Source organism: Rhinoraja longicauda, chromosome 43, assembly GCF_053455715.1.
Source record: "Rhinoraja longicauda isolate Sanriku21f chromosome 43, sRhiLon1.1, whole genome shotgun sequence".
Taxonomy (NCBI): domain Eukaryota; kingdom Metazoa; phylum Chordata; class Chondrichthyes; order Rajiformes; family Arhynchobatidae; genus Rhinoraja; species Rhinoraja longicauda.
The window spans coordinates 5,985,057-5,998,240 of NC_135995.1; the positions used below are offsets into that span (position 1 = coordinate 5,985,057).

Here is a 13,184-nt window from a genome sequence, read left to right on the forward strand (position 1 = left end):
TCCCCCACCGCTCCCCTCCCCCAAGGTGTCCCCCAAGGCTCAGTCCTTGGCCCCCTCCTCTTCATCCTCTACCTGTTCCCCCTTGGTCAATTAATCCGCCGTCATGGTCTCAACTTCCACTGCTTCGCCGATGATATCCAGCTCCTCATCTCCACCAAGTCAATCTCCTCCACCACACACTCTACACTGACAAACTGCATTACTGAAATAAAATCTTGGCTTCAATCAAACTTCCTCAAACTCAATTGCAACAAATCTGAATCATCATCATTGGTGCAAAAATGCTCACCAAATCCACCCAAAACTTCATCCTCAACATTGATGGTCTCCCAGTATCCACCTCACCTCACATCCGGAATCTTGGAATCATCCTTGATCAAACCCTCTCCTTCGACAAACACATCAAACACATCACAAAGACAGCCTTCTTCCACCTCAAAAACATTGCCCGTCTCCGTCCATCCCTCTCCTCCACAGCTGCAGAAACCCTCATCCACGCCTTCATCACCTCCCGTCTGGACTACTGCAACAGCCTCCTCTATGGCGCACCCTCAAAAATCATCAATAAACTTCAATACATTCAAAACTCCGCTGCCCGTCTACTCACACACACCTCGATCCGTGACCATATCACCCCCGTCCTTTATAAACTCCACTGGCTCCCCATCCCCCAGAGAATCCAGTACAAAATCCTCCTCATAACCTACAAAGCCCTCCATAACCTGGCCCCATCCTACCTGACCGACCTCCTCCACAGGCACACTCCCACCTGCACCCTCCGCTCTGCCGCTGCCAATCTCCTATCCCCCCACATCCGGACTAAACTCAGATCCTGGGGGGACAGGGCTTTCTCCATCGCTGCTCCCACCCTATGGAACTCAATTCCCCAAACCGTTAGAGACTCCCCCACACTCACCACATTCAAAACATCGCTGAAGTCCCACCTGTTCAGTACTGCCTTCAACCACTGAAGGTCACCTCACCTTCTGTCTCCTTTCTCTGTTCATTTATTTATTTACTTATTTATCTATTTATTCATTTCCCTATGTTCTCAAAATCTCTGTAAAGCGTCTTTGAGTATATGAAAAGCGCTATATAAATAAAATGTATTCTTATTATTATTATTGTTATCCTGCTGAAAGAGGCCACTGCCATCAGGGAATACCATTGCCATGAAACGGTGTACCTGGTCTTCAGTGATGTCTAGGTAGGTGACATGAGTCAAAATGACGTCCACCATGAATGGCTGGACCCAGGGTTTCCCAGCAGAGCATTGCCCAGAGCATCGCACTCCCTCCACCGGCTTGTCGTCTTCCCACAGGGCATCAGGATGCCATCACTGCCCTCGTGCATCGATGAGCCTTGGGCGCCCAACACCCTGTTGCCGGTTTGTGGTTTGTCCCTCCTCGGACCACTGTAGGTCGGTACTCACCACTGCTGACCGGGAGCACCCCACAAGCCTGGCTGTTTCGCAGATGCTCTGACCCAGTCGTCTGGCCATAACAATTTGGCCCTTGTCAAAGTCACTCGGGTCTTTACTCCTGCCCATTTATCCTGCATCCAACATGTCAACTTCAAGAACTGACTGTTCACTTGCTGCCTAATATATCCCACCCCTTGACAGGTGCCATTGTAACAAGATAATCAATGTTATTCACTTCACCTGTCAGTGGTCGTACTGTTTTGGCTGATCGGTGTACATTGCTAACAGTGATTCCATCTACACTTCTCGTTGCCTCGGTAAAGCAGCCAATTTGAACAAGTACCACTCACAACCCGGTCATTCTCTCTTCCCCCTACTCCCATCGGGCATCAGATACAAAAGCTGAAAGCACATCACACCAGATTCAGAAAAAGCTTCTTCCCTGCTGTCATCACACACTTGGTTGCACCTCTTATAAGCTAGGGACAAAAGACCTACCTTCCAATCTACTTCATTGCAGCCCTTGCACTTTTTTCATCGCACTTTCTCTGTCGCTGTGGCATTATATTCGGCGCCCTCTTTATTTTCTCTTCTGCACATCTTGTTTTCCTCATGAATGGTTTAATCTGCTTGCGTAGCACAAAACATAGCTTTTCACTATATCTTAGTACACATAACAATAAAAACCAGTACTAATACTAAATGTGCATTCCTCTGGCCTTTGCAGGTTTTTCTAGCTTCTTTGTAAACTCATCTCCACCCTTGACGAAGTCATATACAGCATGGAAACAGGCCCTTCTGCCCATCTACTCCATACCAACCATGTTGGCATTCTGGGCTAGTCCCAATGCCCATATTTGGCCCCCACCCTCTGAACCCTTCCTGTCCATATGCATTCCCTACAGTAGCAAGGACCTTATTTCCCCACGTCTCTCTTAGGAACGTTATTAACCATTGGATTTATCAGTGACTGTCTTATCCTAAGGTAGACACAAGAAGGTGGAGTAATTCAGAGGGTCAGGCAGCATCACTGGAGAATGTGGACAGGTACAAGGTGCTGGAGTAACTAAGCTGGTCAGTCAGCATCTCTGGAGAATGTGGACAGGTACAAAGTGCTGGAGTAACTCAGCGGGTCAGGCAGTATCTCTGGAGAAAAGGAATAGGTGACATTTTGGGTCGAGACCCTTCAGATTGAGAGGGAAACGAGAGGTATAGACAGTGAAGTAGAGAGATATAGAATAAATGGGTGAAAGATGTGCAAAAAATGTAACGGTGATAAAGGAAACAGGCCATTGTTAGCTGTTTATTGTTGGAAGGAACTGCAGATGCTGGTTTAAAAATCAACACAAAATGCTGGAGTAACTCAGTGGGACAGGCAGCATCACTGGATAGAAGGAATGGGTGACGTTTCGGATCGAGACCCTTCAAACTGAAGTCAGGGGTGAGGGAGATACATAGATAAGGAAGTGTGAGGTGAAAACAGGACAAAGGATGGAGATTGAGGAAAATGTACAACAGATCATTGTTAGCTGGGAGAAGGTAAAAACAGAGCAAACAGAGATAAAATGTAGTCGGAGATAGGCTCGTCGAAGAACTGGGAAGGGGGAGGGATGGAGAGAGAGAGACTGCAAGGGTTACTTGAAGTCAGAGAGGTCAATGTTCATACCACTGGGCTGTGAGCTGCCCAAGTGAAATATGAGGTGCTGTTCCTCCAATTTGCGTTTGGCCTCACTCTGACAATGGAGGAGGCCCAGGACAGAAAGGTCAGTATGGGAAGGGGAAATAGTGTTCAACAACCGGGAGATCAGGTAGGTTCAGGCGGACTGAGGGAAGGTGTTCAGCGAAATGATCGGCCAGTCTATGTTTGGTCTCCTTACAGCCCTCAGTGGAGAATCCTGCCCCCATCTACCTGATCACAGGCCATCATGACATTACTGATCCCTGGCCTTTTCAACTTCCCCTGACCATTGTTCCTCCCTGTTCATGGATCATCCTTGTGAATGTCCATTTACTTGTGGGACTGGGATAGGGGTGCCAACTATAGCACTCCCAAATACGAGACAAGGAGACGTCACCGCCCCGCGCCCCACGTGACCTCACTCAGCCAGCGGCCATGTGCTCACGCTCAACCAATGGCGGCTGCCCGGGGCGGGAGGCGGGTTGCTACGCAACCTCCATTAGGGGGTGCCTGGGCCTCCGGGCCTACACTGTCTGGGCCTGCACTGTCCAGGCCTGCACTCTCCGGGCCTGCACTGTCCGGGCCTACACTGTCTGGGCCTACACTGTTCCTCGAGCCTAATACGGGACAAGGGCAGTCTTGTATGGAAAAAGCCAATTTAGCCCAAAATACGGGATGTCCCAGCTAATATGGGACAGTTGGCAACCCAAGACTGGGATTTCGATGTGAACCGATGCATCTAATGATATTTAACTAAAAGTATCCGTTTCTCTGTGTGTTAGCTTTCACAGATAAACCCATGATATTCCCTGCTAAAATGGTGGCAGGTCAGCCTGTGAACGTGACCTGCTCCTTCAACACCACGTGTGATGGAACGACACCCAACTTAACCTGGGTCACCCCTGCTGATATACCATCATCAGCCTCACACAGCAAAACTCAGCGGGGTGACACGCTGACATATACTTCTGTTCTGTCCCTGACCCCAGCGCCCAAACATCACGGGCAAGACCTCACCTGCAAAGTCAGATACCCAACTGTCTCATCCAAGCAGAAACTCACACTGACTGTGCAATGTAAGTATGGAGATCGTTTATTGTGCAGGAACAGCAATCATCTATTCGCAGTGCTGGTACTTAAGGTCATAGATGATAGGAGCAGAATTAGACCATTCGGCCCATCAAGTAATTTGTGGGTGGCACGGTGGCACAGCAGTAGAGTTGCTGCTACTTACAGCGAATGCAGCGTCAGGGACCCAGGTTCGATCCCGACTGCGGGTGCTGTCTGTACGGAGTTTGTACGTTCTCCCCGTGACTTGCGACCTGCGTGGGTTTTCTCCGAGATCTTCGGTTTCCTCCCACACTCGAAAGACGTGAAGGTTTGTAGGTTAATTGGCTTGGTAAATGTAAAAATTGTCCCTAGTGTGTGTAGGATAGTGTTAATATGCGGGGATCGCTGGTCGGCGCGGACTCGGTGGGCTGAAGGGCCTGTTTCCGCGCTGTATCTCGAAACTAAACAAAGAACTAGTGTGTGAATGGGTGATCGATGGTCGGCGTGGACTTGGTGGGCCGAAGAGCCCGTTTCCGCGCTGTATCTCTAAAGTCTGAAGTCTTTCATTGAAAGTGCCGCAAAACTGGTTGCTAAATTTTATCTTTTTGCAGATGCCCCCCAGAATCTCTCCATCACTTCCCCCAACAACATGAACAGTTCCTGGGTCAGTGTGAAGGAAGGAAACTCTGCAGCGATCCTCTGCTCCGTCCAGAGTTTACCAGCATCTAACCTGACGTGGCAACATCTCGGTGTCACGCTGAACACAACACGTTCCAGCAGCGAGCTGTGGATGGAGTTTCCTCAGCTGGCACTGCGGGACGCTGGGGTCTATCAGTGTGTGGCACAGAATGAACACGGGACAACAGAGAGGGATGTGACCCTCACTGTAGAATGTGAGTACACACACACTGACACAACTCTCTAATGACAGATGGATTATTGGGCCATGACAGATGCGCGCGCGCACGCGCACGCACACACGCACGCACGCACGCACACACACACACACACACACACACACACACACACAATCTCTCTCACACACACACACACACTCAAAGGCACACACACTCACACACACTCACCCTCACACACTCATTCAAACACACCACACTCTCACTCGCTCTCTCTCACACACTCACCCTCTCTTACACACTCACCCTCTCTCACACACTCACTCACATACACACACACACTCTCTCCACACTCACTCACACACACACTCACTCACACACCTACACTCACACACACTCTCACACACACTCTCACACACATTCACTCACACACGTACACCCTCTCTCACACACTCACTCACATACACACTCTCCCTCTCTCACACACACACATTCTTAGTTTATAGATACACATCGCGGAAACAGGCCCTTCCACCCACCGAGTCCGCGCCGACCAACGATCCCCGCACACTAACACCATCCCACACACGCTAGGGATAATTTTTACATTTACCAAGCCAATTAACCTACAAACGTGTACATCTTTGGAGTGTGAGAGGAAACTGAAGATCTCAGAGAAAACCCACGTAGGTTACGGGGAGAACGTACAGACAGCACCCGTGGTCAGGATCGAACCTGGGTCTCCGGCGCTGCAAGCACTGTAAGGCAGCAACTCTACCGCTGCACCACCGTGCTGCCCCATGTTACCTGTCCAAATGTTTCTGAAATGTTGCGGTAGTCCCAGCCTCAACTACCTCCTCCGACAGCTCATTCCGTACACCCACCACCCTCTGCGTGAAAAAAGTTACCCTTCAGGTTCCTATTAAATCTTCCCTTCCGCTCTCATCTTAAACCTATGTCCTCCGGTCCTTGATTCACCTACTCTGGGCAAGAGGCTCTGTGCGTCTACCCGATCTATTCCTTTCATGATTTTGTACACCTCTATAAGATCTCCCCTCATCCTCCTGCGCTCCAGGGAATAGAATCCGAGCCTGTTCAACCTCTCCCTATTGTCTGAAGAAGGGTCTCGACCCGAAATGTCACCATTCCTTCTCTCCAGAGATGCTGCCTGTCCCGCTAAGTTACTCCAGCTTTTTGTGTCTACACGATTACAATAGTGCCGTCCACAGTGTACGCATACAAGATAAGGGAATAACGTTGAGTGCAACAAAAAGCCAGTAAAGTCCGATCAAAGATAGTACAATAGTAGTTCAGGACTGCTCTCTGGGTAGTGGTAGGATCATTCAGTTGCCTGATAACAGCTGGGAAAGAAACTGTCCCTGAATCTGGAGGTGTGCGTATTCAAACTTCTGTACCTCTTGCCTGATGGGAGAGGGGAGAAGAGGGAGTGACCGGGGGTGAGACTGTTCCCATCTGGCCAATCGATCAAGATCCTGCTGCAATCTTTCTGCCACATCCTGCCCCCTCTCTGTGATGCCTCCAGCTCTCCGATCTGACATCATTGTTCTTTATCTCTCTACACCATCGTCTATATCTCTCGTTTACCTTCTCCCTCACCAGTCTAAAGAAGGGCCTCGGCCCGAAACGTCCTCTGGTCCTCGATTCCCCTACTCTGGGCAAGAGTTTAATACAGAGAAATGTGAGGTGTTGCATTTTGGGATGCCTAACAAGAGCAGGCCCTACACAGTGAATGGTAGGTCTCTGGGGAGCGTTGTGGAGCAGAGGGATCTAGGAGTGCAGGTGCATGGTTCCTTGAAGGTCGAGTCGCAGGTAGATAAGGTGGTCACAAAGGCTTTTGTCACATTGGCCTCCATCAGTCAGAGTATCGAGTAGAGAAGTTGGGAGATCATGTTGCAGTTGTATAAGACGTTGGTGAGACCGCATTTAGAATATTGTGTAAAGTTTTGGGCACCATGTTGTAGGAAACATATTGGCAAGCTTGAAAGGGTTCAGAGAATATTTACGAGGATGTTGCCAGGACTAGAGGGTGTGAGCTATAGGGAGTGGTTGAGTTGGCTGGGTCTCTATTCCTTGGAGCGCAGGAGGATGAGGGGGGATCTTATAGAAGCATATAAGATCACGAGGGGAATAGATCGGGTAGATGCACAGAGTCTCTTGCCTAGAGTAGGGGAATCGTGGACCAGAGGACATAGGTACAAGGTGAAGGGGAAAAGATTTAATAGGAATCTGAGGGGTGACTTTTTCATACAAAGGGTAGTTGGTGTATTGAACAAGCTGCCTGGGGATGTAGTTGAAGCAGGGACTATCCCAACGTTTAAGAAACAGTTGAACAGGTACATGGATAGGACAGGTTTGGAGGGATATGGGCCAATGCGGGCAGGTGGGACGAGTTCAGATGGGGCCTGTTAGCTGGTGTGGGCAAGTTGGGCAGAAGGGCCTGTTTCCACACTATCACCCTATGACTCTAACTCTCGTTGGAAAGAGGAGGAGAACTTCTTCAAAGTAGACATACCTTGCGGATATTTCGCAGTGGAGCAGATGAAGTGTGTAGCATAGAACTGCAGACGCTGGTTTAAACCGAAGATAGACACAAAAAGCTGGAGTAACTCAGCGGGTCAGGCAGCATCTCTGCAGAACGTGGACAGGTACAAAGTGCTGGAGTAACTCAGCGGGTCAGGCAGCATCTCTGTGGAGAACGTGGACAGGTACAAAGTGCCGGAGTAACTCAGCGGGTCAGACAGCATCTCTAGAGAGAAGGAATGGGTGATGTTTTTGGTCGAGACCCTTCGTCAGACTGGTTACATTTGTATTTCATCTTCTGTGGCAGAGAATTACCCCTAAGATTCCTATTAAATCTTTCCCCTTCACCTTAAACCTCTGTCCTCTGGTCCTCGATTCCCGTACTCTGGGCAAGAGACTCTGTGCATCTACCCCATCTATTCCTCTCACGGTTTTGTACACATCTATAAGATCATGTTACAGATTAGTTTGTAGTCACGTGTACTGTGAAAAGCTTTTGTTGCGTGCTAACCAAGTCAACCGAAAGACAATAAACATGTCTACAATCGAGCCATTTACAGTGTAAGGGAATAACGTTTAGTGCAAATTAAAGCCAGCAAAGTCCAATCAAGGATAGTCCGAGGGTCACCAATGAGGTGGATAGTAGTTCAGGACCGCTCTCTGGTTGTGGTAGGATGGTTCAAAGTGTTCAAGGTTTATAGACACAAAAAAGCGCTGGAGTAACTCAGCGGGTCAGGCAGCATCTCCGTAGAACGTGGACAGGTACAAAGTGCTGGAGTAACTCAGTAGGTCAGACAGCTTCTCTACAGTAGGGGAGTAGGGGGTCTGGAGTGGGGGAGGTGGGGATCTGGAATAGGGGAGGAGGGGGTCTGGAGTAGGGGAAGAGGGTGTCTGGAATAGGGGAGGAGGGGATCTGGAGTAGGGGAGGAGGGGGTCTGGAGTGGGGGAGGAGGGGGTCGAGCCTGGAGTAGGGGATCTGGAGTGGGGGGTGGAGTAGTGGAGGAGGGGGGTCTGGAGTAAGGGAGGAGGTGGTCCTGGAATAGGGGAGGAGGGGGTCTGGAGTGGGGGAGGAGGGGGTCTGGAGTGGGGGAGGAGGGGGTCTGGAATAAGGGAGGAGGAGGTGGTCCTGGAGTAGGGTTAGGAGGGGGTCTGGAGTGGGGGGGAGGGGGTCTGGGGTAGGGGAGGAGTGGGGAGTAGGGAGTCTGGAGTAGAGGAGGAGGAGGTCTGGTGTGGGGGAGGAGGGGGTCTGGGATAGGGGAGGAGGGGGTCTGGAGTAGGGGAGGAGGGTGTCTGGAATAGGGGAGGAGGGGGTCTGGAGTAGGGGAGGAGGGGGTCTGGAGTAGGGGGTCTGGAGTAGGGGGTCTGTAGTAGGGGAGGAGGGGGTCTGGAGTGGGGGAGGAGAGTGTCTGGAGTGGGGGAGGAGGGGGTCGAGCCTGGAGTAGGGGATGTGGAGTGGGGGTGGAGTAGTGGAGGAGGGGGGTCTGGAGTAAGGGAGGAAGTGGTCCTGGAATAGGGGAGGAGGGGGTCTGGAGTGGGGGAGGAGGGGGTCTGGAGTGGGGGAGGAGGGGGTCTGGAATAAGGGAGGAGGAGGTGGTCCTGGAGTAGGGGAGGAGGGAGTCTGGAGTAGGGGGTCTGGAGTGGGGGGGAGGGGGTCTGGGGTAGGGGAGGAGTGGGGAGTAGGGGGTCTGGAGTAGAGGAGGAGGGGATCTGGTGTGGGGGAGGAGGGTGTCTGGTGTCGGGGAGGATCGGGTTTGGAGCGGAGATGAAGAGTCGGGAGTGGGATGGGAAGGGGGTCTGGTGTAGGGGAGGCTCGTGTGGGGTGTCTGGATTGGGGGACTAGGGTGTGGTGTGGCGAGCATGGGGTTTGAATCGCAGAGTAGGGGTCTGCACTGGGGGGGTGGAATCTGGAGTAGGGGAGGATGGGGTTTGGAGAAGGGGAGGAAGAGTCTGGAGTCGGGGGGGTCTGGAGTCGGGGGAGAATAGAGATGGAGGGTGGGGAGTCTGGAGGGAGGGAAGGCTTGAGTCGGTGGAGTGGAGAGGGAATTTGAGTTCAGTTTAGTTTGGAGATACAGCTTGGAAACAGGCCCTTCAGCCCACAAATCTGTACCGACCAGCAATTCCCACACATTTGGGACAATTTTCCAATTATGCCAAGCCATGTATGTGTGAACCTGTGGATTGGAGTGTGGGGGGAGAACCGGAGATGTATTAAAACTCACACAGGTTACGGGGAGAATGTACAAACTCCGTACAGACAGCAGGACGTAGGTGGACGAGGAGGGAGCGTGCAACGGGGTTGGTGGGTGGAGTGGAGCGAGGGGTGAGGCTGGATAGAGAGTGGTTTGGGATTAGGTGTGTGGGGTGAGGGTGCAGGGCGAGGGTGGTGGGGAGGAGAGAGTGGGGTGGGGGAGGATTGAGAGTGGGGTGAGTGTGGAAGGAGCGTGGAATTTGGGAGGAGGGAGCACGGGGTGGGGGAGAGGAGGGAGTGTTGTGTTGTGGGGGAGTGTAAAGTGGAATTAGGTGGTAGTCTGGAGGGGAGGCTGAAGTAAGCGAGAGGGAATGCAAGGGGAGGTGTCCGGGAGAGGGCTGGACAACTGGGATCACCAGAGACTGGTGTTGCCGTGCTCTTCGGTCTCCTTCCATCCTACAGAGCTACTGGATTATTTCCCCACTCCACCCACTGTCTGTCCACACTTTATTACAGATCCAGCCTCCGTACCAACTGAGGAACCCCAGGAAACAACACCCGAACCCCGGGAGGGTTTGTCCATTGTCCCAGAGCCTGATACAAGCTCATGTATTGATAGAGGGATCATTGCAACAGGGTCTTGAACCATATCTTTGTGCTCGTGGGGAAAGAGTAGGGTCAGGGGAACTGAGAGAAATATTGACATGAAGGGGGGGGGGGGTGGAGTAGGAGTTGAGGGAATCTAGAGCGAGAGGGAGGTGATCGTCTGGAATGGAGAGGAGATAACCACTGGAGCAAGTATGTCCAATGAAATTAGTTATGTGCAGTTTTAAATGAAACTCTTTCTTCATAACTTAATCATACATTTTGTGGCCATTGTTCTTTTATTCAATAGAATTGGGATGCGTAAGGAAAAAGCAAAATAGAAAAAACAAAACAAAACATTTTTTCTTTGTGTTGTAAAAAGTATTTCTGTTCAATAACCTTTCTATAAATAGCAGAATATACTCATGATAGGCCTGACATTGTACATGTGGTCCAAGAACACATGAATGTAGCGCATCGCATATGCGCATTTGGCGTGCACACCTTTTTTTGCTGAAAAGTTGCATTACGTGCCATATTATGAAGTTTGATGTAAAATTCTGAATTTTGCACATCATTATTATGAATTTGTAAAATCAAATGTTGGGAGGTCTGCATGGATGGGAACCCTGGAGTTGGGAGGCTGGAATACGGGGGGAGGGATTCAATGCAAGAGGCCCCATGTAAGGGAAAGCTGGAGTCTGGAGTGAAGGGAGGCAGGAGTACGGGGGGGGTTACAAGGGGAAGTGTCCCATGGAAGGGAATGCTGAAGTCTGGAGTGAGGGGCAGCAGTAGGAAGAGGGGGGAATGCAAGGGGAGGTGTCCCGTGGAAGGGAACACTGGAGTCGAGTGCGGGGAGGCTGAAGTACGAGGGAGGGGGGAATGCAAGAGGAGGTGTCCAATTCATCCTGACTCAGGCTGGGGGAGTGACGTGGAGTGACAGACATTTCCAAGGGAGTGTGGGTGAAGGGAGACTGGATGATGCTGCTATCTGCACAGATCCAATCCTCTAATTCCCAAACTCTCCTCCCAGTCGATGAGCTGTTGTGGTGTTGCCACGCTCCCGTGTCTCTATTTCTTTATTCCAGTTCTCCAGATGTCCACGGAGGAACAGGCCCATGGATCATCGACTGGAGAATCCACCCAGGAACCGTCTTCTGTCCCAGTGGGAGACACATCCTCAGGTACCAAGCCCCCTCACACATTATCACTTGTCCTCATTGACCATGTAGCCAGCTTTTGGAGGTCAGTATTGTTCTGCAATGGCGGACAATACTCCTGGGATTGAGATTGGTTCAGGGAACCACATGGAATTTGTGGGTGAAGTAGATTTAAATGGTTAGTGGGGTGGATTGGAGGCCTCTGAGATGGATTATGATCTGGGGTTCAGAGCAGGGCTGGATTGTGATTGAGGAATAGACCAGAGCAAAACAACAGCTGGTGTTATGGGCCTGAAGGAGATAAATGGCATAAAGAATGAGAAATATGATATTCACGAGATGAGTGGGAAGTGTCTGACCTGAAGAGAAGTGGAGCTTTAGGTTTATTATTGTTACTTATCCAGAGGTACTATCTCATCAAATGGCACAACATTTAACATTGACAATATTACACATGGATATAACCAAGCCAAATGCAAAAGGTAAAGAGAAAAGAAAAACATGCAGAATATTGTTCTCAGCATTGTACCTTTACTGTCCCAGAGTAAAATTGCAATGCTGCAGTGAGGTAGGTTGGAGTATCGGGACAGTTCCCTCGCTCTTGGAAAGACCATTCAGAAGTCAGATAACAGAGGCAAAGTAGTTGTTACTGCGACTGGAGTTGTGTGTTTACAAGTTGCTGGATCTTCTGGACAACGGGAGCAAGGAGAAGGCACTGGATTATATTGTCTGCTTTCCAGAAGCAGCTTCAGTGTAGATGGAGTCAATAGTGGGGAATCTGGTCTGTGCGGTGAACTGGGCTACATCCACAACTCCGCATTTCCTTACTATCTAGGGCAGAGCTATTCCCAAACCAATATGCCATGCAACATGACAGTATGATTTCTATGGTACATCTGTACAAGTTAGTAAGAGATGTTTGACACTTGCCTGATTTCCTCGGTCACCTGAGGAAATAGAGGGCTTGGTGTGCTTTTCTGGCTGTTGCATCAATGTGGTCGGACCACTATAGTTTGTTGGTAATATTTATGGCAACAATCTTGAAGCTCTCAACCACTTCCACGTAAACTCCATTGATGCCAATTGGGTCATGTACTCCATCACACCTCCTGATGTCTTGCTGACATTGAGGGAGAGGTTGTTGTCTTAACTCCATGTTACTAAGCTCTTTATCTACTGCCTGCACATGAGTGCCATCTGTAAACCTGAAGATGGAGTTAAAGCAGAACTTGGTTGCACAGTCTTCAGTGTACAGGGCCACAGTTAGCGACAGGGAAGGCATACTTGCAGGACACCAGTGTTGGGAATTATGGTGGAGGATGTGTTGTCACCTATTCTAATCTAAATTTACGTGCATTAATGGGAAGAGGGTATCTAGAGAGAGAATAATGACCCTCAGAAACCATCTGTCTGTCGACCAGGAGATGGGCACGAGTATTTCCCCTGTTTTTACGATGGTGAAAGACATGAAAAGTGGGAACTTGGTGCAGTTAAAGGTGATGTCTGAATGACAGTCCATATGTCAGTGATGCTGGACGTCCTTAGGCATATGAACCTAATAAATCTCCCGGGCCTGATCAGATATATCCGAGGATACTGTGGGAAGCTGGGGGAGAAATTGTAGGATCATCGTTAGACATGGGTGAGGTGCCGGGTGACTGGTGAGTGGCTGACATTGCACCTCTATTTAAGATGGGCTGCAAGG

The 13,184-nt window shown here is 50.2% G+C and overlaps 1 protein-coding gene across 1 annotated transcript in view; it reads left to right on the forward strand.

Moving 5' to 3' along the window:
• Positions 1-13,184, forward strand: part of LOC144612204 (myelin-associated glycoprotein-like) — a 760,913-nt gene that overhangs the window by 18,140 nt on the left and 729,589 nt on the right. Inside the window, 2 exon segments of the mRNA XM_078431761.1 lie at positions 3,884-4,177; positions 4,763-5,044. Of these exon segments, the coding sequence (XP_078287887.1) occupies positions 3,884-4,177; positions 4,763-5,044 (576 nt within the window).